This window comes from Lissotriton helveticus, chromosome 3_1 (genome assembly GCF_964261635.1).
Source record: "Lissotriton helveticus chromosome 3_1, aLisHel1.1, whole genome shotgun sequence".
Lineage (NCBI taxonomy): Eukaryota > Metazoa > Chordata > Amphibia > Caudata > Salamandridae > Lissotriton > Lissotriton helveticus.
The window spans coordinates 17,908,798-17,931,687 of NC_136061.1; the positions used below are offsets into that span (position 1 = coordinate 17,908,798).

General features: G+C 45.7%; 1 protein-coding gene across 1 annotated transcript in view; it reads right to left on the reverse strand.

Moving 5' to 3' along the window:
* Positions 1 to 22,890, reverse strand: part of LOC144822597 (scavenger receptor cysteine-rich domain-containing protein DMBT1-like) — a 754,829-nt gene that overhangs the window by 65,100 nt on the left and 666,839 nt on the right. Inside the window, exon 14 of the mRNA XM_078680324.1 lies at positions 8,425 to 8,745. Coding sequence (XP_078536450.1) covers positions 8,425 to 8,745 — 321 coding nt within the window. The remainder of the gene's footprint in view (positions 1 to 8,424; positions 8,746 to 22,890) is intronic.

Genomic DNA, 22,890 nt, shown 5'->3' on the forward strand with positions numbered 1-22,890 from the left:
TGTATAAATTGTACTGTATTTAAAATATAGGGGTAGGCCTGAATTTCAAAAAGGGAGACCATTATCTGTCAAGCATATCTCCGGTTCCCTTCTACACTGCATTGCATTTGAATTATCCCCCTGTGAAATCCATTCTTTTCCTTCTATTCTCTTCACTAGAGCTCAATTTTCTCACACCTTTTTCTTTTTTCTGGATGATAACCCCCAAGTATGTATACAATTGTGTATCATGCGCTTAAACCTTTGATTTGAAAAGATTTGTTAGCTTTGCATTTTACTATGACTAAATAAATGGAATATAATTTGTCATTATCTATTCTATTCTCTACCTAGGAACTCGCATGCAACCCCACTTCTCCGGAAGCTGCCCTGGCTGCCTGTTAAGTTCAGAGTGCAGTTTAAGTGTCTTTGCATGGCTCACAAGGCAATCTTTGGCAAAGCCCCAGAGTACATTAAACAGCGCCTGAGGAAGTACATTCCAGCCAGAACCTTGCGGTCGGGTAAGGCCTTCAATCTGATCCAACCCAGATTTAAGTTAAAATCTAAAGGGGGTAGGGCTCTTTCTGTACTTCTCCCGCAATTGTGGAACGAGCTACCGGCCAGCCTGAAGGAAGACTCGCAGCTACTGTCCTTCAGGAAGAACTTGAAGACTCATCTGTTTAAAAAGTCAACATCTTCGTCTTAACTGGGGCGGACGGCGGAGTGATCTAGGAGACAGCGGGTTATGTTCCTTTCTGTGTGAGCGCTTAGAGACCGGCGGTGATAGGCGCTATACAAAAACTATTTTAAAAAAAAAACTATTATGAAGTGGCCCATAGCCTACCCTTTTCATGTATGCCTTTTTGAATGTCGTTACACGCATATATTTATATAAAGTGATATGCTTAAATAAGATTTGTCTAGAACCACTGTTTTCTTTACCATCCATATCGCACCTTGCACGAAAGATTCTCATACAGCTTTGCTAGGAAGAAAATTATTTGTTTAGGGGCCCCTCGATTGAGCAAGGTAAGCCACAAAATAGAATGGCCAACAAGGTCAAACACACTGCTAAGATCTGCAAAACACAGATATAATCTTCTGTGTTTAGCATGCGTGTATTTTCCGAACAAGAGTTCTAAGTTAATGCATTGCTCGAGGGTTTCCAGTCCTTTACTGAAGCCAGATTTAACTTTTCGAAAATCCTTTTTGGTTGCCCAATATTCAAGTCTCACCAGTAATATTCTGCTCATCACTTTAACTGATGAATCCAGAAACGAATTGGGGCGATAATTTTTAGCTTCAGATTTAATGCCTTCTTTAAAAATAGGGATTGTCACAGATTGACCCCATAGGACTCCTTACATCTATTTCTGTTTTATAAACATCATTGGGGACCCTATCTGGACCTGGTGCTTTACCACCCCTACTTCAGTCAATCCATCATAAACTTTGTCAATGGTAATATCTCGGGCAACACCAGCCATTTACTTCCTACTATACTTAGCGACCTAGATAAATCAGGGTCAGATGGATAGTAATATTAGAAAAGTGTCTCACCCACGTGTCACAATTGAGATGAGAGAGTAATTCAGGGAAGGAATCACTCTTCAAAAACGGTGAGCTAACAGTTTTCCAAAAAACCTTACTGTTCGCTGTATTCGCTGCCATGGAAAACTTGTCCCATGCAAACTCTTGAAGCTTGTTTCTCCTTGCCTAAAGGGCTAATTTATAATTAAGATGGCCGTTTTTAATAATCTCAGTATTTGTAGGTTTACTACTCAAAGCTTGTTTAAGTTGGCTTACGGCCTGGGTACAAGTATGGTCAAACCATCCTCTATTTTGTCTGCTATTTTCCGTGAAGGGTGCAGTCAGTATCCCCTCGATTACAACATTGATTTACAGAAGTTGGTTAACAGCAGGGAGGGATTAACATCCTCGTTGAGGTAATAAGAAATCTCTGTATCACATTTAGTAACAATTTCATGTAAAACTTTTGCTGGCTCCACACCAACCTATTAGTTACATGTCCCATTGGGCCTAATAGGAGCTAAACTAGTAATAATGTCTTGATTTGCTACTGTTTTTAGTTCCCAAACTAAAGTTGACATAGAAATACAGTTGTGGTCACTCAATACCTGCTCAGTGATCCATGGGGCAGAACACAGATAGCTGCTGCTGGGTGAGATAACCTTTTTTATCCAAAAACATTGGAATCAACCAAATGTTTTTATTTTATTTTCTTTTTAGTTCATTTGATTTATTCAGTATTTCTTTTACCAAAACCTAAACATTAATATTTCAAAAACAAATTACTAACAAAATCATTCAAGCTTTCAAACATACTCCACTCATACTATTACAGATAAAATACAGCTGGAATTGTAATGTTCACAGCAAAGCCATATGACGTCTGTTGTCTCTAAGAAGAGATTCGAATTTATTGATTAATCCTTTGATTTGTTCAATCTATTCAATGGCTATCAACAGTCTACGCGTTTCGAACTCAAATTTATTTACAGAGTTCTCATCAGGACGATAGTCTGTAAAAGAGGAGAACACCTTGCTTTAGAAAGATATTCTTTAATAACTCCAAGCTAGGCACTTCAACACTATCCACCTCCTTGTCTTACCTCTTATAAATCAGAGCCTGGGGAGTTGGCAGTATCCCCGACGTAAAATCAATTCTAAGGCAACCAGAGAGAAAGGGAGAGAAAGACAATGCACACCGTCAAAGTCAGCTTATCTCACCACTCTCAGTTCATTCAAACCATCGTGTTCTTGTGGCACTTACTTTTGCGCGGTTAGCAGGGGTCTAGGTCTTGGTACTTTGTGCAGCTTGTAACTGTACCAAAGGAAAAGGAATTCATTGAGTATTGGTTGCTAACACCCCTATGACTCAACCTTTGCAAACACCATTCCTGCAATGTACCTGAATCTTGGCTGCTTACTTCTTGTATCCGGGGTCCAATGCTCCCGCCTGCGTGAGAATGACCAAACGAGGTATGGTTAGTAGCTGTGGAGCACAGCGTTTTTTACGGAAGATATTTTAATCACGCTCCGGTAATTACCTCAACAGGTCGGGCACTGATCGTTCACTCCGTTCTTCCCTTGGTGTAGACGCCGCGTTCAGTGTAGCGTTGACTTCTGGGTTTCCCAGGAATCATGGGAGATGTAGTCATAGGCAAGGATAGTCCCTTAAATCGGCCCGATGTTTTCTGATTTCCCTGTTGTATGGCCGCATATTTCTTTTATTTTTCGTTCTAATCAAGATGATTGAAGTGTGCCACGCTTCATGAGTATATATCTCGTTGTATGTGATCAATAAAGTTTTTTATTTTATTTCACAATAATTTTTGTACTGAAAATCATTAAGCAAGAAAAAAAATCTTGCATTATATCAGATCGTAATCGCGGTATTTATCCTGTTTTTCAATTCGGTCAATGGTGTTGCATTACGTATCGGGTGCCTCATGGTTTTTATAATTCCAGCCTCCTTCATTGTGCTTAATGGGTTCGTCTGAATGCTGTCCCCATGCGTCGACTTCTATTATCCTGCGGTGTTGGTCGAACTCAATGGGTGCATCACAGAACATAGACCTTCTGTTCCGGGGATGCCTCATGTTGCAGGTTGAGGAATAATAAGTGGCACATATCTATGACTCTTTAACCTAATTTGAATAATTTGGTTAGTTCGTTAAGACCCTCTGTTGTAGAATTAAATTTCAAAATCAGCATTGCCTCCCTTCTCGAAAGCTTTACTTCTAGGTCACCTCCTCTTTCGTCATTATCCACTTTTGAGATAACTGTCCAGGTCAACTCTGTTTCTTTATGATTCCTTTCAAGCCAGAGATTGACAAGGGGGGCTGATAATACCTTGTTTTTAATACTCGATTTGTGCTGTTGGATTCTGGTTCGCACCTCTTGGCTGGTTTTACCAATGTAAAGTTGATTGCAGGGACATAATATTCCATATATGACGAACCGGGATTTACAATTCGTGAATGTGTCATGTTTCCATTTTATATTTCTGTGTTCAAACAGATTTCCTTCCTTTGTTGTATCACAACATGAACAATCTCCACATTTGTGGGGTCCTTGAATAGGCGGTAGGCACAACATTGTTCTTAAATCTGGATTTTTACTTTTTTGTGGCAATGCCGCTCTTACCAATTGATTGGCAATGCTGGCGTTCTTTTTGAAAGCAAATAGCGGTTCTTTATTAAATGCTGCATCTAAGTTTCTCAATAAATTCCAGTTTTTTTAAACTAGTTTTTTCAAAAAACTAGTTAAAAAAAACTGGCATTGATTGAGAAACTCAGACGAACCCATTAAGCACAATGAAGGAGGCTAGAATTATAAAAACCATGAGGCACCCGATACGTAATGCAACACCATTGACCGAATTGAAAAACAGGATAAATACCGCGATTACGACCTGATATAATGCAAGATTTTATTTCTCGCTTAATGATTTTCAGTACAAAAAATTGTGAAATAAAATAAAAAACTTTATTGATCACATACAATGAGATATATACTCATGAAGCGTGGCACACTTCAATCATCTTGATTAGAACGAAAAATAAAAGAAATATGCGGCCATACAACAGGGAAATCAGAAAACATCGGGCCGATTTAAGGGACTATCCTTGCCTATGACTACATCTCCCATGATTCCTGGGAAACCCGGAAGTCAACACTACACTGAACGCGGCGTCTACACGGAGGGAAAAACAGAGTGAACGCTCAGTGCCCGGACCTGTTGAGGTAATTACCGGAGCGTGATTAAAATATCTTCCTTAAAAAACGCTGTGCTCCACAGCTACTAACCATACCTCGTTTGGTCATTCTCACGCAGGCGGGAGCATTGGACCCCGGATACTAGAAGTAAGCAGCCAAGATTCAGGTACATTGCATGAATGGTGTTTGCAAAGGTTGAGTCATAGGGGCATTAGCAACCAATACTCAATGAATTCCTTTTCCTTTGGTACAGTTACAGGCTGCACAAAGTACCAAGACCTAGACCCCTGCTAACCGCGCAAAAGTAAGTGCCACAAGAACACGATGGTTTGAATGAACTGAGAGTGGTGAGATAAGCTGACTTTGACGGTGTGCATTGTCTTTCTCTCCCTTTCTCTCTGGTTGCCTTAGAATTGATTTTACGTCGGGGATACTGCCAACTCCCCAGGCTCTGATTTATAAGAGGTAAGACAAGGAGGTGGATAGTGTTGAAGTGCCTAGCTTGGAGTTATTAAAGAATATCTTTCTAAAGCAAGGTGTTCTCCTCTTTTACAGACTTTCGTCCTGATGAGAACTCTGTAAATAAATTCGAGTTCGAAACGCGTAGACTGTTGATAGCCATTGAAAAGATTGAACAAATCAAAGGATTATACAATAAATTTGAATCTCTTCTTAGAGACAACAGACGTCATATGGCTTTGCTGTGAACATTACAATTCCAGCTGTATTTTATCTGTAATAGTATGAGTGGAGTATGTTTGAAAGCTTGAATGATTTTGTTAGTAATTCGTTTTTGAAATATTAATGTTTAGGTTTTGTACATAAGGTCCGAAAAATTGTAAAATGTGTTAAATGAAAATAATAATACGTGGTAAAAGAAATACTGAATAAATCAAATGAACTAAAAAGAAAAGAAAAGAAAAACATTTGGTTTGATTCCAATGTTTTTGGATAAAAAAGGTTGTTGTGTTTAATCGACTAGCACCAGCATCTTCTGTTGTTTATAAGTAGCTTGTGGCTAAGCTGTGCTATTGGGAGCCCAGACCCAGTGGTGGTATTTTGCTGGGTGAGATAGGCATATGATCAATAACAGAAGCAGCATTTCTGCCAAGAAATGTTGGTATAAGACTACCATTGGTAGCCCGCGCACACTGTAGCAATTCAAGGTCATATTTGGCCATCAATAATTTAAGAGCTCCTCCTTAATCGTTGCGTGTGAAATGCATACTTTCATCGTCCTCCCCATACGTGTTCCCATAGACGTTAGTCATCGACAATGGACAGGATTGAATATTAAAATCCCCCACCCAAATTATAACAATATTAGTCTTAATAGTACTTAGCAATTTATCAAGCCAATTGTCTAACTCTAGTACGATAATACTGCGGGTTGAGTAGAACACGTTATTGTAATAATTGACCATGACCACAAACCCATTCTCTATGCAATGTAACCATAAAATCCTACAGTAAATTCCTATAGTGATAGTTCTTTGGACAGTAAAAGCAGATGACTTGTTTGAAATAAGAGTCAAAAGCCCCCCTTTGGCTCTACCAGCCGGCGAGGGCACTGTCTGGATCCAATATGAAGTGAACTGTTCTACATATACCGGATCAGTGCACCAGGTCTCTTGTAGGCAGATTATATCAAGGTCACTAGTAATAAAATCCTGTCATACTGGTGAATCCTGTTTGCACCTTAGGCCTGCAACAGTCCAGGTTATGATAGTGTATCCATTCTCAAGTAATTTCCCCAAATTGACTTCCTTTGTCTAAACTCACAGGTGGAACCTCTATAAAAATAGACTCAGTATCTATGGTGTCAGTAGCTTGAATCGGAGGTTGATCATTTATAAGTAGGCCCCCTGCATCTTTGACATCTACCCACTCTCCAGTAGGATAGGGCTCCGGACTAGGATGGTTAATACCCTTATGACAATCATTTTCTAGGCGAGGACTCAAAGCCTGGTATCTATTTGAAACTGGTAAATCATGGTGGGGTTGGGTTGGCAAAACTGAATTCCTCCTCGGGGGGTTTTGATCATCTTTCCTATGTTGTGTAAACCTTAAGTGCCGATAAAAGAAACCAAGTGGTTGCAATGTCATAATCAAATCAAATTGAGATAAAGGGGGTGCTCTGACAAAGGTGTTTCTAGCCCAATTTGTGGTTTTAAAATAGATGCTAATGGAGTCTCCTTTAAGACACTTCTGTAAGGGGCAAATCCATCCCACTCTTCGTGTCAGGAGAATCTGATAAGCTCCTGTCACCAGAAAGCGTCAATTCTTGTCAAGGCAGCGTACTACTCTGTTCCTTAGGGTGTCATGGCTCTCCATTCGTCCTGGTTGCAGGCGAGGGACATTCACCAGAACAGCAACATCTGGGTAGCATTCAGGGGGCAAGTTGATAGAGGCATCTGCTTTCCTCTCTTGGGTTATATTGTGGCCTGACGTATTATATGTAGCAATTGGATGTTCCGCATCCATCCTATCCCACCTAGCCCCTAGAACTGGTTGGAGTTTATTAATTGAACCCTGCTGTCTTGGTGGAATATGGTTTGCTAATTCATTATTTCCGCTCGAGAACCCTGCGCTTGCCGTGTCATTTTGGCCACCAACAGGTTTTTCACCTGTTCCTTTATTTCTTCCATTAACAATAGGGGAAGTAATCTTAGACACGCGCTCATCTTTCCCTCCCCTGGTTGCGTCCCTCTTTGTCCCAGCACTAGTCTAAGTGTCCCTCAGTAGGCCGCAGATATTGGGGAACTTGGTAGACAGTTTATCAATTGTCTTATGGACCGGGCTAAGCAGCTCCTCAACCTTAGATAAAATTGTAGCTATGATTAGTGTTGTTTGTGAGGCAGGAGTGGTACCTCTATGCTGTCACATATAGGATCTTTAGGGGTCTACATAGGGCCTTTCTTTTCTTTTAGGATTGCCCACCACCGTTTGTCTTGCACCCTCTCTTCCTCTTCGGGGATGGTGATCTGTCAGATGTATGCGGGGGGAGAATCAGGTTGAATGAGCAAGTCATGCTCAGATTCTAATACATTTTCTGGGGGCCTCGGTGTTCCATGGGGCCCTATAGAGGCAGCTTCTGCAGATTGCATAGGATCTCCCTGTAAGAATCTGCTACGGTTGCCTATCTGCTCCCCTACCATCGTGCCAGGGCCCAAGGATAGATGGTGTTCTGTCCTTTCAATTTCATCAGTGATTGCACTAACTGCTCGCACTAAAAATATGTTGATCGTGGTAAGTGGATTGTTACTAAAACATCCTTGACACAATATCCTAAACATCTAACAAAATACGTGGAATGTAGTAGGGGTACTCCGCTCTTCTGGACACGGTTAACTTGCTCCTCAGTACTAGGGTAGATGGAGGCCCTTTTTATATATGACTTAAGCCTCTCACCATTTTACCAGGCAAATGTGTACAGAATGGCACCAAAAACGAGTGGGGCAGAGGGCAGGAGGGCACCAAAAACGAGTGGCATTTGGCGCCGCAGACACGCGGGGTTCGGTTCCTGGCGCACATAGCCATGGTTGCAGCGCACAGAGACCCTCCACTGCCGCACACAGAGGAAAAAAATTAGAGGGAACATTGGTTGTCATGACAGCAGCTTTTTTGATTAATCCAACTCTACTTTTTTAATTCCTTAGTGACTTTCGATGGAGTTGAAGGATTGCTGTGGGCTTCTCTTACCTCTGCACCGCACTCCACTATCCCTCCTGGACATGCAGCTGTTGACTCCCCAGGCAGCGCGTGGACAATCGAAGAGAGACTTTTCTGCTCCTGTGCACTTGACGTCACTCATCCATACGGGCAAAACCCCATTTAAAAATGTATAATAGCTTGTTGGTAAGCTGGATGCTGATCCACAGTTCAGTTGTCTACAGACCACCTGCGCATCCTTCATGTCCCAGTTGTTATTACAGACCGTCCCCCAGCGATTCTCGTGTTTGATCTCCACCCTCCCACTGCACGCGTCTCCGGAATTCACCAACCGGACAGTGTCTGCTCCCCCTGTGAGCAAAGGACCAGAAAAATAATGTAAGGAAATTGATTGCGAAGCAAAGTGACTTATGAGAGAAATGTTCATCAAATACAATTTTTTAACATCTATGCAACGCTACTGTCATCTCCTGTTGCCTACTGTGGCATGTGTGCTACCAGATCACACTCAGTGGCTAGTGCTAATAACCAACTCAGAACTCTTTCAGGATACCTAAATGGCATCAAGATTTGAATATCAACATTTGGGACAAGAGCATCATTTTTTACTGGCCTGGTGACTAATATTCTACACGGCTATAGAAAAGCAAAACATATGTGTGTCCTTTTGGGGGAACAGCTCTTGATGAACCCCCAGATTCACCACCTTCCTACAAACTTGTTTAAGAAAAGCACATCACTCTCTCCCCCATCAGACCTGCCATTAGTTCTAGGTGGATTATTAAACTCCATCTCAGACTGTGAAATCCAGTGTACCTGGGGCCTCAAATAAACACCTTCAGAAATGACAGATCTATGAGGGTTCACCCGCTCAGCATTTATTTAGCGCAGTTGTGCAGTTTTATATGGAGGGAACTGGACCCAATGGTATTGGAGTGCTTTACATGAGCACCAGGTATGTTACACAAGGGTACATTCAGTTTTTTGGGTGGTACAGGGAGATGAAGTGATTTGCCTAGAATCACAGGATGCTGATCCGACACCGTTAATCAAAACTGCTTTTTCCATTTCCAAAGTCGACAGCTCTGGCAGCAGAGATTATATGAGGCATTCTTTTCTGTGCCTGGGAATGATACGACTCACATGGTGGACCAGGACAGGGGAAATAAATAAAAGTTAGCCTGTCTTAAGTAGGATCTGGGGCTGTATAATGGAAAGTGCCCTGGGGGCACAGTGGCAATATGTGCCAGCTTTGGGTGACCCGGGGCACTTTAGTATTACAGAAAGGGCAGCAGACACTTATGCGGACCTCTCTGTAATATAGATAGCGCTGCTGCTAGAGGGTGGGTGTGCCCTCATTTGCATGGGGGCGTGGACCCATGCAAAGGAGGGAATCCCTTTACCTCTCTACCTGTTCAGTATTATAGACGCGGGCTCAGATGCAAAGTAGCTGTCAGGAAGCGCACTGACTAAAATGTGGCACGCTTTCAGCACCCCTCCTGAAAACAGCCACAGCTCACTGCAACCTGCAATAATGCAGCCAAGACACTCTGCAGATCTATATCAAGCCACCCTGGATACATTTACAGTGGTCGCGAAGGCCGTCTGTCTCGCTGGACAGAGACGCTCATATGAAAGCGTCAAGAAGACCTGCCCAACTACAATGAGCTAAAAAGGCATCAAACACTTACCTTACAGGGTGGTATGTTGTAATTGCAGGGTCTGTTCCTCATATATTCTGATGATTAATGGAATGGTGGATTTATAGCTCTTAAGGGAACACATGGCCACATGTGTGCCCCACATTCAAGTAGAGTGTACCCCCTCTGCTCTACCAAAGATGTTCTCTTAAAGCTGCAGTACTATAGTAAGGCCAACAGAGTAAAATGTTGTCTTGGTAAGCTAGCACTAGATTTATTTATACCACCGTGTTACAAAGTCATGTATAAAAGGAGATATTAGGACTCCTCATGTCTGCGTTGTTGACATGTTTCTCTCTATATATACGTTTTGAGAGGGTTTAGGCATTCATCAGAACAGTGGCCCTACTAATCTAAAATACCTAAAACTACCTCTGAGTTGTGTGGTTTTAAGGATATGTGTGGAAAACCATTATATTACACTTTTGTGTCTTTTTGTGAGTTATGCTGTTTAGAGTAAATATTCTTCAAGTTTCAGGAATAACTTGAAAGATTGAAAAACACAAATATTAATCATATTATAATGTAAGCCCCTACGGCCTAAACACCCACTTGACACATGACATACAATGTGGCTGCAAGATGTTGTCGCTTGTCCTTGAATTTGTGGCACTCATTATTCATTGTGATGTAGAAACCAATGGGACATATTTACAAGAAGGTGGCGAAGCGTGTCGTTCAGCCAAGAAGGCTAATGACACGCTGTGTCACTTCAGAAACGCAGGTCTGCATCATATATAACAACAATAAGTGCAGCTCTGTGTTTCCCCCTGTGCTGGCGCTAACTTTAGCTGCCTAGTGCGAACACAGGCACTCTTGCACCATTGTGCAAGGGTGTCTGGGTGCAGGGGAAGATTGTTTCTGTGCAGGAAGGTTGCCCTTCCTGCACAGAAACAATCGTCAAATGCGGTTTTGTAACTTTTATGTGTGCTGCTTAATGATAGAAGTTGCAAAATGCCTTTTTTTAAAGTGATTGTTTATGTGCAGGAAAGGACACCTTCCTGCACATAAACAATCATAGGCAATTTGCTGTTTCTATTTGTGGTGCACAAGGCAGCACACATGCAAAAAGCAAAACCGACGAGAAATAAAGCATTTCTCCTCATTTCGCCAACTTAAGACCAGGTTTTCCCTGGTCTTAATTTTGGTGCTGCCTCCTTTTTAGCCTGCCCTTGTAAATAGGGGAAGCGTCTATGGGTGTTACGGTGGAACGCCCTCAGCAACTCCCATTGCCCTCCCCTTTCACGTTAAGTACATCGTAAAATGGGGCCGTATTTGCAGGGCAGCGTTGTCACAATAAGTGGCTTAACACTGCCTTGTAAATAAGGAATGGCCCCTATCATCATCACAACGGCACTGAAAGGAATAGGGTATTGTAAATATGCCCCAAAGTATCTAATACAATATCTAATGACAAACACTTACTGGCCCTATCATAGTTGTCCAGCTTCTGAGGAGAAGAAAATGCTCCTGGTGGCTGTCCTTAGGACTCTGGAAAAAGGTTGCCCAGAAAATGTTCAGGAAAGAAAAGTAGACATTGGGTATTTGGTTTCCTTTTCGCACACCTCGCTTACAGTTCAGCAGCTCATGAACTCTGCTAGTAGATTATGTTCATAATCAGCTTGGCAAACAATTCATCAAGCAGTGTTCAGTGTGTGATGACGTCAGTGCATGAAACGTCAAATACGTCAGTGAGCGTGTGTATAAAGATGCAACAACACCTGTGATACACATACGTTATGCCACATGTGTCGCTCATTTCTTCTGAGGTGATTGTACTGCAGCTATCTGGCTGCCACTAAGATTCAAATGTTTGTTACTTGTCTCTTAATCTAGAAAAATAGGTTCTGTTGAAAAGGGTCGGCTGTTGTTAGACTCTGCCATGCAGTGTATGCACTACACCTTCATTGTGATTGATTCATTTGCAACATTATCATGCACACAATATGACAAGCTAGTCCTGATAAACTGTTCTAAAGAAGCCGGATTAATCCCCACAGCCAGGGGAGGTCACCTGGACTCTTTTAGTTGGTCAGTTTTCTATGTAAAATAATGTAGTAGATAAAATATTAAAAATAATTTGTAATAAATGTGTATTCTGCTGTCATGGTGAGAGTAGTATGGTTTTAGCTTTGAGAGACAGATAGACCGGTGGGTAGGCGGGCAGGCAGGCAGGTGGATGAATGGATGGATGGGTGGGTGAATGGATGGACGGACGTCTGGGTGGGTGGTTAGATGGATAGTTAGATAGATAGATGGGTGGGAGTTGGCTGGGTGGGTGGACAGACGGACGGACGGACAGAAAGAAAGACAGACAGACAGACAGACAGACAGGCAGACAGACAGACAGATAGATAGATCGATAGATAGATAGATAGATTGATAGATAGATAGAAAGACAGAGATAGAAAGATAGATAGATAGATAGATAGATAGATAGATAGATAGATAGATAGATAGATAGATAGATAGATAGATAGATAGTAGATAGATAGATACATAGACACAATTTGGTCCTCATTCTCTTCTCTGATAATTTTGCATTCCTCATGAAATAATTTGCACCTCCTTATCTCTCAGGATTGTTCTGTATAAATGTTCCCTTTTGTAGGTCTCATAAATATTATTTGTAAAATCATGATAAAAAATATATTTACAAGACTAGTGTGATGTAGAATATATTGTTATCAAGATTCTCGCAGGGATGATATAATATTTATGTGGTGTTTGTAACATAGTTGTTAAAAATATTGTTAAAAGTATTTTTGCTGAAAATATCATTAGAGATCTGGGCCTAAACCCATCATTGTTTTACTCACCATGCCATCCCAGTTTGGATCCAGCATGCAAATCAGTCTTGACCCTGCACCCAGTAGGAACAGTCCAGCCCCAACAGCCAGGCTAGGTCTTTCCTGGACTGCAAACAAGCATTCGATGACCGGTTTCGGACCTTCAGCCCTCATCAGCCAGGTTAGCTTGACTCCAGTGGCATGGAGAGCACAGCACCCACGTCTGGGCATACCCGTCCCACTCGGGGTCACAAATGCAAAAAGAACAATTAATGGACAGAATGCAGAACAATGTCATACATTCATCCCTGTACAGAAATCAGGGCCTAAATCTATCGTTTTTATGCTCACCTGCCATTCCAGTTAAGACCCAGCCATATGTAAATCAGTCTTGACCCTGCGACAATGAGAACAGTCCAGCCTGAACTGCCAGGCCAGGTCCTCCCTGGACTGGAAACATGCATCACAGGACTAGTTTCAGGCTTTCAGCCCTCATCAGCCAGGATAGCTTGACTCAAGTGGCATGGGGAGCACCCGACCCACGTCTGGGCACACCTGTCCCACTCGGGGTGACAAATGCTAAAAGAACAATTGATGGACAAAATGCAGAACAATATCATACATTCACCCCAGTACAGATATCTGGACCTAAATCCATCTTTTTTTGTGCCTACCATGCCAATCCAGTTTGGATCCAGCCATATGCAAATCAGTCTTGACCCTGTGCCCAATGGGAACAGTCCAGCCCGAATGCATCCTAGGACCAGTTTAGGGCTTTCAGCCTTCATCAGCTAGGATAGCTTGACTCCAGTGGCATGGAGAGCACGGAACCCACGTCTGGGCATACCCATCCCACTCGGGGTGACAAATGCAAATAGAACAATTGATGGACAGAATGTAGAACAATGTCATACATTCACCCCAGTACAGAGATCTGGGCCTTTATCCATAGTTTTTTTTTTGCTCACCATGCCATTCCAGTGTGGACCCAGCTTTATGAAAAGCAGTCTTGGCCTTGCGCCCAATGGGAACAGTCCAGCCCGGGCTAGACTGTTCCCACAAGGAATAAGGTCAAGACTGATTTGCATATGGCTGGGTCCGAACTGGGGTGGTGTGGTGAGCAAAAGAATGATGGATTAACCCCAGTTCCTTGTGACTGGGGGTGAATATTTGCATTGTCCAGCATTCATCAATTGTTTCTTTTGCATGTGTCACCCTAAGATGGAAGGTTATGCCCAGACGTGGGCCCCATGCTCACTACACCACTGGATTCAAGCTAGCCTGGATGATGAAGGGTGATGCCCTGAGACCGGTCCCAGGATGCTTGTTTCTGATCCAGGGAGGACCTGGCTTGGCAGTTAGGGCTTGACTGTTCCTACAAGGAAAAGGGTCAAGACTGATTTGCATATGGCTGGGTCAAAACTGGGGTGGCGTGGTGAGCAAAAGAATGATGGAATAAACCCAGATCCTTGTGACTGAGGGTGAATGTTTACATTGGCCAGCATTCCGGAGATCAATTGTTTTTTTTGTGCATAAGAGGGAAGGGTAAGCCCAGACATGGGTCCCGTGCTCACTGACCGTCCTGACTTCTCAGAAGCGGTCGCTCCTCACGCTGCTCCCTGCTCATTCATTCTTTGGTATCGTAGCGCTTTCTGCCAGACTGCTCATTGCCTTTAATTTCATTTGCGCACTGCTGACTGCAATTTACTGTGCCTGATTATATCGTTTTCGTAGCGCTTTACTGCCAGACTGCTTTTAAATAATTATTGAACTGTGCACTGCTCGCTTTGCCTGCCTGAATTATGTGTGCCTGATTGTACCGGTGCCACTGCCCATTTAATAGCAATTTTGCCCCAATCTCGTCCTGTTTCACTTTTGGCTTGCTGCCATTTTGTTGTTTATTGTTGTGCCTCCCAGCCCGGCTCTCCCCCCCGCTCCCGCCTCCCAGCTGCTCCTCCCTCCCACTGTAACTTAAGGCTGTACCCGATCTCTGAAGCGCTGTGATCGTCCTGACTTCTCAGAAGCGGTCGCTCCTCACGCTGCTCCCTGCTCATTCATTCTTTGGTATCGTAGCGCTTTCTGCCAGACTGCTCATTGCCTTTGATTTCATTTGCGCACTACTGACTGCAATTTACTGTGCCTGATTATATTGTTTTCGTAGCGCTTTGCTGCCAGACTGCTTTTAAATAATTATTGAACTGTGCACTGCTCGCTTTGCCTGCCTTAATTATTTGTGCCTGATTGTGCCGGTGCCACTGGCCATTTAATAGCAATTTTGCCCCAATCTCGTCCTGTTTCACTTTTGGCTTGCTGCCATTTTGTTGTTTATTGTTGTGCCTCCCAGCCCGGCTCGCCACCCCGCTCCCGCCTCCCAGCTGCTCCTCCCTCGCTCCGCCCCCCTCCACTTTCCACTTATGACTGATACACCTACGCGCAGCGTCCACGCACAGCGGTCGCGCCCCATGCGCGCCGAAAGCGTGCCAAAGATAAGCCCGTCTACGCCCGTCCGCGCCTGGACCGCGCCCAGCGCCAGACCCGCTGGCCCCCGCAAATTCCACTCCACCCGCATAACGTACGACGCCGCAACCCTCTCAGCACTTAACCCTGGCCGACTCCCAAACTGCTACCAAGCCGCCCCAGGACACACCCATGGATCCTTCACCTGTCACGCCTGCAAGTTCGACTGCATCAGGACCCACACCAAATCCACAGACTCCAAACAGAGCTCCGACACTAACCACCTGAAGTGCATCCTGCTCAACACCCGCTCGGTCCACAGACACGCCATTGAACTTTGGAACCTACTAGACACCACATCGCCGGACGTTGCCTTTCTTACAGAAACCTGGATGAACGCCTCATCAACGCCCGACATCGCCATTGCCATCCCGGACGGCTACAAGATCATCCGAAAGGACCGCATCAACCAAACAGGAGGAGGCATCGCCATCGTCCATAAAAACACCATCCGCATTACGTCCAGTTCCGACGACAACCTCACAACCGCCGAACACCTTCACTTCCAGATTCACACCGACCCTAAAACCACACTAAGAGGCACCCTCATCTATAGACCACCCGGACCCCGCACACAATTCAGCAAAGACATCACTGACTTCATCAGCCCTCACGCCCTCCCCTCCGAGGACTACATTCTACTGGGAGACCTCAACTTCTACCTGGAAAAGAACAACAACAGCAACACCACCACCCTTCTGGACAACCTCGCCAATCTCGGACTCAAACAACTTGTTGACACCCCCACTCACTATGCCGGCCACACGCTCGACCCAATCTTCACCTCCAGCAAGCACATCTCCTTTAATCACACCACAGCTCTCCATTGGACGGACCACAGCTGCGTTCACTTCAACTACAAAAAGACCACGACCCACAACTACCCACAACCAATTCCCCGGAGAAACTGGAACAAAATTACAACCGACCAGCTCTTCACATCGCTTCACCAAAACCCTCCCGCAAAATCATCGGACCCAAACCAAGCAGCCTCCAACCTCACACAATGGATCACCCATTGTGCTGACGAATTAGCACCCTTGAAAAACCATCAAATCAAACAAGGCAGCAAAAAAAACCCTGGTTTAATGATAACCTTAAGAAAGCCAAGATGATCTGTCGCACCCTCGAGAAAGCCTGGCAGAAAAACCCAACCTCTGACAACCTGGCCACCTTCAAGAACGCCACCCGCAAACACCACCAACTGATCCGATCCACCAAGAAATCAGCATTCAAGGATCGACTCGACAACAACGCCCACAACAGCAAGGAACTATTCAACATCGTCAAAGAGTTTACCAACCCCACCGCCGGCACCAACGACATCACTCCCTCCCAAGACCTCTGCGACTCTCTAGCCTCGTTCTTCCACAACAAAATCGCTGACATACATAACAGCTTTGGAGACCAGTCCACCCCACCCACCTCCGAACTAAAACCCCCCTCCAACAACATTTGCGCCTGGAACCCAATCACCACCGAAGACACCATCCGCCTGATGAACACCATCCACTCAGGATCACCAACCAACCCAGGTCCCCACCACATTTTCAACAAAGCAGACTATCTCCGAGACGTCATCAACTGCTCCCTCAACTCTGCTACCTTCCCGGAAAGCTGGAAACATGCCGAACTCAGCGCCCTCTTGAAGAAACCCACAGCAGACCCCACTGAACTTAAGAACTACCACCCCATTTCGCTACTCCCATTCCCTGCCAAAGTCATTGAGAAAGCCGTCAGCAGTCAACTCACCACCTTCCTTGAATCCAACAAATCCCTCAACCCTTCACAGTCCGGTTTCGGAGCCAAACACAGCACCGAGACTGCCCTCATCGCAGCAACAGACCACATTCGAACTCTACTGGACAACGGAGAAACAGCTGCCCTCATCCTACTTGACCTCTCCGCAGCCTTCGACACAGTCTGTCATAGCACCCTTATACAATGCCTCAGCAACATCGGAATACAAGGAAAAGCATTGAACTGGATCATCTCGTTCCTCGCCGGAAGAACCCAGAGAGTCTGCCTCCCCCCTTTTAGATCAGAAGCCACCGAAGTCATCTGCGGCGTACCACAAGGATCTTCACTCAGCCCCACCCTCTTCAACGTATACATGAGTCACCTCGCATCCATCGCGCGCCAACACAACCTCAACATTATCTCCTACGCAGATAACACCCAGCTGATCCTCTCCCTCACCAAAGACCCAAACACCGCCAAAACCAACCTACACGAAGGGATGAAAGAAGTAGCCGAGTGGATGAAGAACAGCCATTTAAAACTGAACTCGGGCAAAATGGAAGTCCTCATCTAAGGATCATCCCCCTCCGCCTGGGACGACTCATGGTGGCCACCGGCCCTGGGAACCGCACCCATACCAACGGACCACGCACGTAACCTGGGCTTCATCCTGGACTCCTCCCTCTCGATGACCAGACAAGTCAACGCCGTCTCATCATCATGCTTCAACATCCTACGTATGCTCAAAAAAATCTTCCGTTGGATCCCCAACAAGAAAGACGGTCACCCATGCACTGGTTACAAGCCATCTGGACTACGGAAATCCCCTTTACGCCGGAACCACAGCCAAACTACAGTAAAAACTCCAACGCATCCAAAACGCCTCAGCCAGACTCATCCTAGACATCCCCCGCCAAGCTCACATTTCAGGTCACCTGAAAGACCTCCACTGGCTCTCCGTCAACAAGAGAATAACGTTCCGCCACCTCACCCACACACACAAAGCCCTCTACGACCTAGGAACCGAATACCTCAACCCGAGCCTGTCCTTTTACACCCCCACCCGCCAACAACGATCGTCCAATCAAGCCCTCGCCGCATTCCCACGTATCCAAAGATCCACGATGGGGGGAAGATCCTTCTCCTACTTAGCGGCCAAGACCTGGAATTCTCTCCCCACCCACCTCCGCCTTACACAGAACCACCTCTCCTTCAGAAAACAACTTAAAACTTGGATATTCGATAAGTAAAGTTCCCCCCCTCCCTCAAGCGCCTTGAGACCCTCTGGGTGAGTAGTGCGCTATACAAATTTAAACTTGACTTGACTTGACTGTACCACTGGATTCAAGCTAGCCTGGCTGATGAAGGGTGATGCCCTGAAACCAGTTCCAGGATGCTTGTTTCCAGTCCAGGGAGGTCCTTTGCTTGGCAGGTCATGCTGGATTCTTCCCACGAGGGACAGGGTCAAGACTGATTTTCATATGGCTGGGTCCAAACTGAGGTGGGTGGTGAGCAAAGGAATGATGGATTACACCCAGATCCTTGTGACTCAGGTGAATGTTTGCATTGTCCAGCATTCGGTCCATCAATTGTTTCTTTTGCATATGTCGCCCTAAGAGGGAAGGGTATGCCCAGACATGGGTCCTGTGCTCACTACAGCACTGGATTCAAGCTAGACTGGCTGTTGAAGGGTGATGCCCTGAAACCAGTCCAAGGATGCTTGTTTACGGTCCAGTGAGGTGCTCGCTTGGCAGCTCGGGCTTGACTGTTCCCACAAGAAACAGGGTGAAGACTGATTTGCATATGGCTGGGTCCAAAATGGGTGGTGTGGTGAGCAAAAGAATTATGCGTTAAACCCAGATCCTTGTGACTGTCATATGTTCCCAGTTGGCCCAAGACCTAGTATCCGCCCTTGGAGCCTTCATATTAATGATTACAAGGCCTGGAAGAGTGTAAATGCAGCCTTGTGCCTCAGGCCAAAACAGACAGGCTTCGGGTAAGTGCCAGTCGAAACTAGACCCCTAACTTTCCAGGATGGTCGCCCACACTGGAACTATTTACTGGTTTACGTGCGGCCTGGTAATAAAGAGATTATTCATGCCCTTGGTCATTACAGTAATGCCGTTTAAGATTGTGAAAGATGGATAAGATGTAAAAAATGGAAGAGTGCAGTTATTTCATAGCCTGCAAGATAACTACATCATTGAAAATATCCAAATATTAAAACATTGTAAAATTTTAAAATATTCAACATCTAAAAAAGACAAATGATTCAAGAAATTCCACTATGAATTAGGTGGTAGCTAATATGGTATGACTATTCCTAGGTAATACTAAGTGACACAAAAAAAACCCTGTGTACATGGCTGATAATGGATATATATAAAAATAGATATAAATGCATAGAAGTGAGGGAAATGAACATAATGTTTTTATTGCGAGTCTGGAATGACCATGCTGAGCATCTCAGGTGGCAGTGTGTCCAAGTGGCCCTGTTAGCTGAATGCGCTACAAGGGATGTCTTCGTTGACGCCTTTCCTATGTGTCTGTAGTCCTTGTCCTCTATTAAACAGGATATTCTCTGAGTTGCTGTTGTTCTCAAGTTGTTCCAGTACAAACTAGTTCAACTCAATGTGTGCGTGCGCATGTCTCATTTGTTGGTTTCTCTTTTGTTATCGTATGTTACTGCAATGTTTGCAGGTTCTGGGATTCACCCTCTTACAAGTCATGTGCACATAGCCGAGTCCACATGGGCACAGAACCAAGTAGATTTCTGTTTCAGAGGTGAACATACTGTGGGTGGTCACTCTCTGAGGGGTTCTGGTCTTCCTTCCATTGGATGTTTCCAACTGTTTTGCGTCTTGTTCTCTGTGGTCCTCGGCCTCTCCTACAAAAGGGAAAACCCTTGTTGTGGAAGCATGGGGGTCTGTAGGGCAAATGATTGTCACCCAAGATGTCATAGTTTGGATCAGTCATTTGTGGTGGGTGCATGTAGTTTGGGGCTCCAACTGGTGGCCCATAGTTGAACCACAGTTGGTCTCTCCAGCCTCTTCTAAAATCTCTGGTGTTTCTTTCTTGTCCCCAAATTTGTGCTTGTATAACTTCCGATTTAGTGGCCAGCTGACCAGTCTGAGGTGCTGGCTTCATCACTGTTAATGTTACTGCCCCCTTCCAGAATGTATTCATCCCTGGTGTACTGATACACTAAAATCCAGGGTGATGTGCATTTCCTACATTGGTTGGAATCACATTGTGTTTCTGAAATACCCCTCACACACCAAAAGGGCCCTTGGTGTCATGCTTCAGCCTAAGGGTCTTCGCACCCCTCTATGGGACGCGGCGTGATGCTACCTGCTTATGGTATCGTATTTTAGATTGAGACAATAGTTTCTCCTACATGTAGCACTCACTACCTGTATAATTTGTATCTAACCATTGATGACATTGTCATACATGATATGTGAGTAGGGTAGGGAACTGAAGAAGCAGCACTCTTCGAAACATGTTGACACACACAGGAGGTCTTGTACAGTGACACAACACACCTCCGTCTCACACCTTTTAAACAATACCGGCACCAGGGAATATTATAGTTTTCTACTCCACATGAGCTAGGTATTTTTTAACATTCACTTATCACTCTCTCCTAACCCTTCCTCTCATTCACTTCCTCAGCACACATAGTGAAAAAGGTCAGTGCTCCCGCGTATTAGCAGGTAGCAGTACGCCGCATCCCGTAGAGGGGTGTGAAGACTCCTATGATGAAGCATGACACCAAGGGCCCTTTTAGTGTGTGAGGGGTATTTAAGAAACACGATGTAGGAAATGCACATCAACCTGGATTTAAGTAATCCTTCAGCGGTGGATCATGTTGTCGAATCCACCCTCGGTGTTCGTGTAGGACACCACCTCTCCACTCCCTCCTTTGTTAATTATAGTATTGATATGCTCCTCTTGCTAAAACCTTTTTCCATCTTTGTTTAGTTTTTCTATTTTTGATGCCTTCAGGTATTCGCTAAATTCATGAATTTATTCATTTCATGTAGTCTCTTATTGTACATACTAGTAGACATATTAACTTTAAGTTTGAGTTCAACCGCTTCTATTTCTATCGTTTGATCCTCTGATAGTCTTGTAGCAGATACAGAAAATGAGCAGAGCCGATGTAGCTTCATCCAGCAAAGACTGAGATTCTCTTGCTGATCTGAGAAAACCCAAATCAAAACCTCCATTCATGAGGGACAGACGAAGGGAGGGAGGGAGGGATGGAGAGAGAGGGAAAGGGTGGAGGGAGGGATGGAGAGAGGGAGGAAAGGGTGGAGGGAGGAATGGAGAGAGGGAGGAAAGGATGGAGGGAGGGATGGAGAGAGGGGGGAAAGGGTGGAGGGAGGGGGGAAAGGGTGGAGGGAGGGATGGAGAGAGGGTGGAACGGGTGGAGGGAGGGATGGAGAGAGGGATGAAAGGGTGGAGGGAGGGATGGAGAGAGGGAGGAAAGGATGGAGGGAGGGATGGAGAGAGGGATGAAAGGGTGGAGGGAGGAATGGAGAGAGGGGGGAAAGGGTGGAGGGAGGGATGGAGAGAGGGAGGAAAGGATGGAGGGAGGGATGGAGAGAGGGGGGAAAGGGTGGAGGGAGGGGGGAAAGGGTGGAGGGAGGAATGGAGAGAGGGGGGAAAGGGTGGAGGGAGGGATGGAGAGAGGGAGGAAAGGATGGAGGGAGGGATGGAGAGAGGGGGGAAAGGGTGGAGGGAGGGATGAAAGGGTGGAGGGAGGGATGGAGAGAGGGAGGAAAGGATGGAGGGAGGGATGGAGAGAGGGGGGAAAGGGTGGAGGGAGGGATGAAAGGGTGGAGGGAGGAATGGAGAGAGGGGGGAAAGGGTGGAGGGAGGAATGGAGAGAGGGGGGAAAGGGTGGAGGGAGGGATGGAGAGAGGGAGGAAAGGATGGAGGGAGGGATGGAGAGAGGGGGGAAAGGGTGGAGGGAGGGATGAAAGGGTGGAGGGAGGAATGGAGAGAGGGGGGAAAGGGTGGAGGGAGGGATGGAGAGAGGGAGGAAAGGATGGAGGGAGGGATGGAGAGAGGGGGGAAAGGGTGGAGGGAGGGATGGAGAGAGGGAGGAAAGGGTGGAGGGAGGAATGGAGAGAGGGGGGAAAGGGTGGAGGGAGGGATGGAGAGAGGGAGGACAGGGTGGAGGGAGGGATGGAAAGAGGGAGGAAAGGGTGGAGGGAGGGATGGAGAGAGGGGGAAAGGGTGGAGGGAGGGATGGAGAGAGGGGGAAAGGGTGGAGGGAGGGATAGAGAGAGGGAGGAAAGGGTGGAGGGAGGGATGGAGAGAGGGGGAAAGGGTGGAGGGAGGGATGGAGAGAGGGGGAAAGGGTGGAGGGAGGGATAGAGAGAGGGAGGAAAGGGTGGAGGGAGGAATGGAGAGAGGGGGGAAAGGGTGGAGGGAGGGATGGAGAGAGGGAGGAAAGGATGGAGGGAGGGATGGAGAGAGGGGGGAAAGGGTGGAGGGAGGGGGGAAAGGGTGGAGGGAGGGATGGAGAGAGGGGGGAAAGGGTGGAGGGAGGGATGGAGAGAGGGAGGACAGGGTGGAGGGAGGGATGGAAAGAGGGAGGAAAGGGTGGAGGGAGGGATGGAGAGAGGGGGAAAGGGTGGAGGGAGGGATGGAGAGAGGGGGAAAGGGTGGAGGGAGGGATGGAGAGAGGGAGGAAAGGATGGAGGGAGGGATGGAGAGAGGGAGGAAAGGGTGGAGGG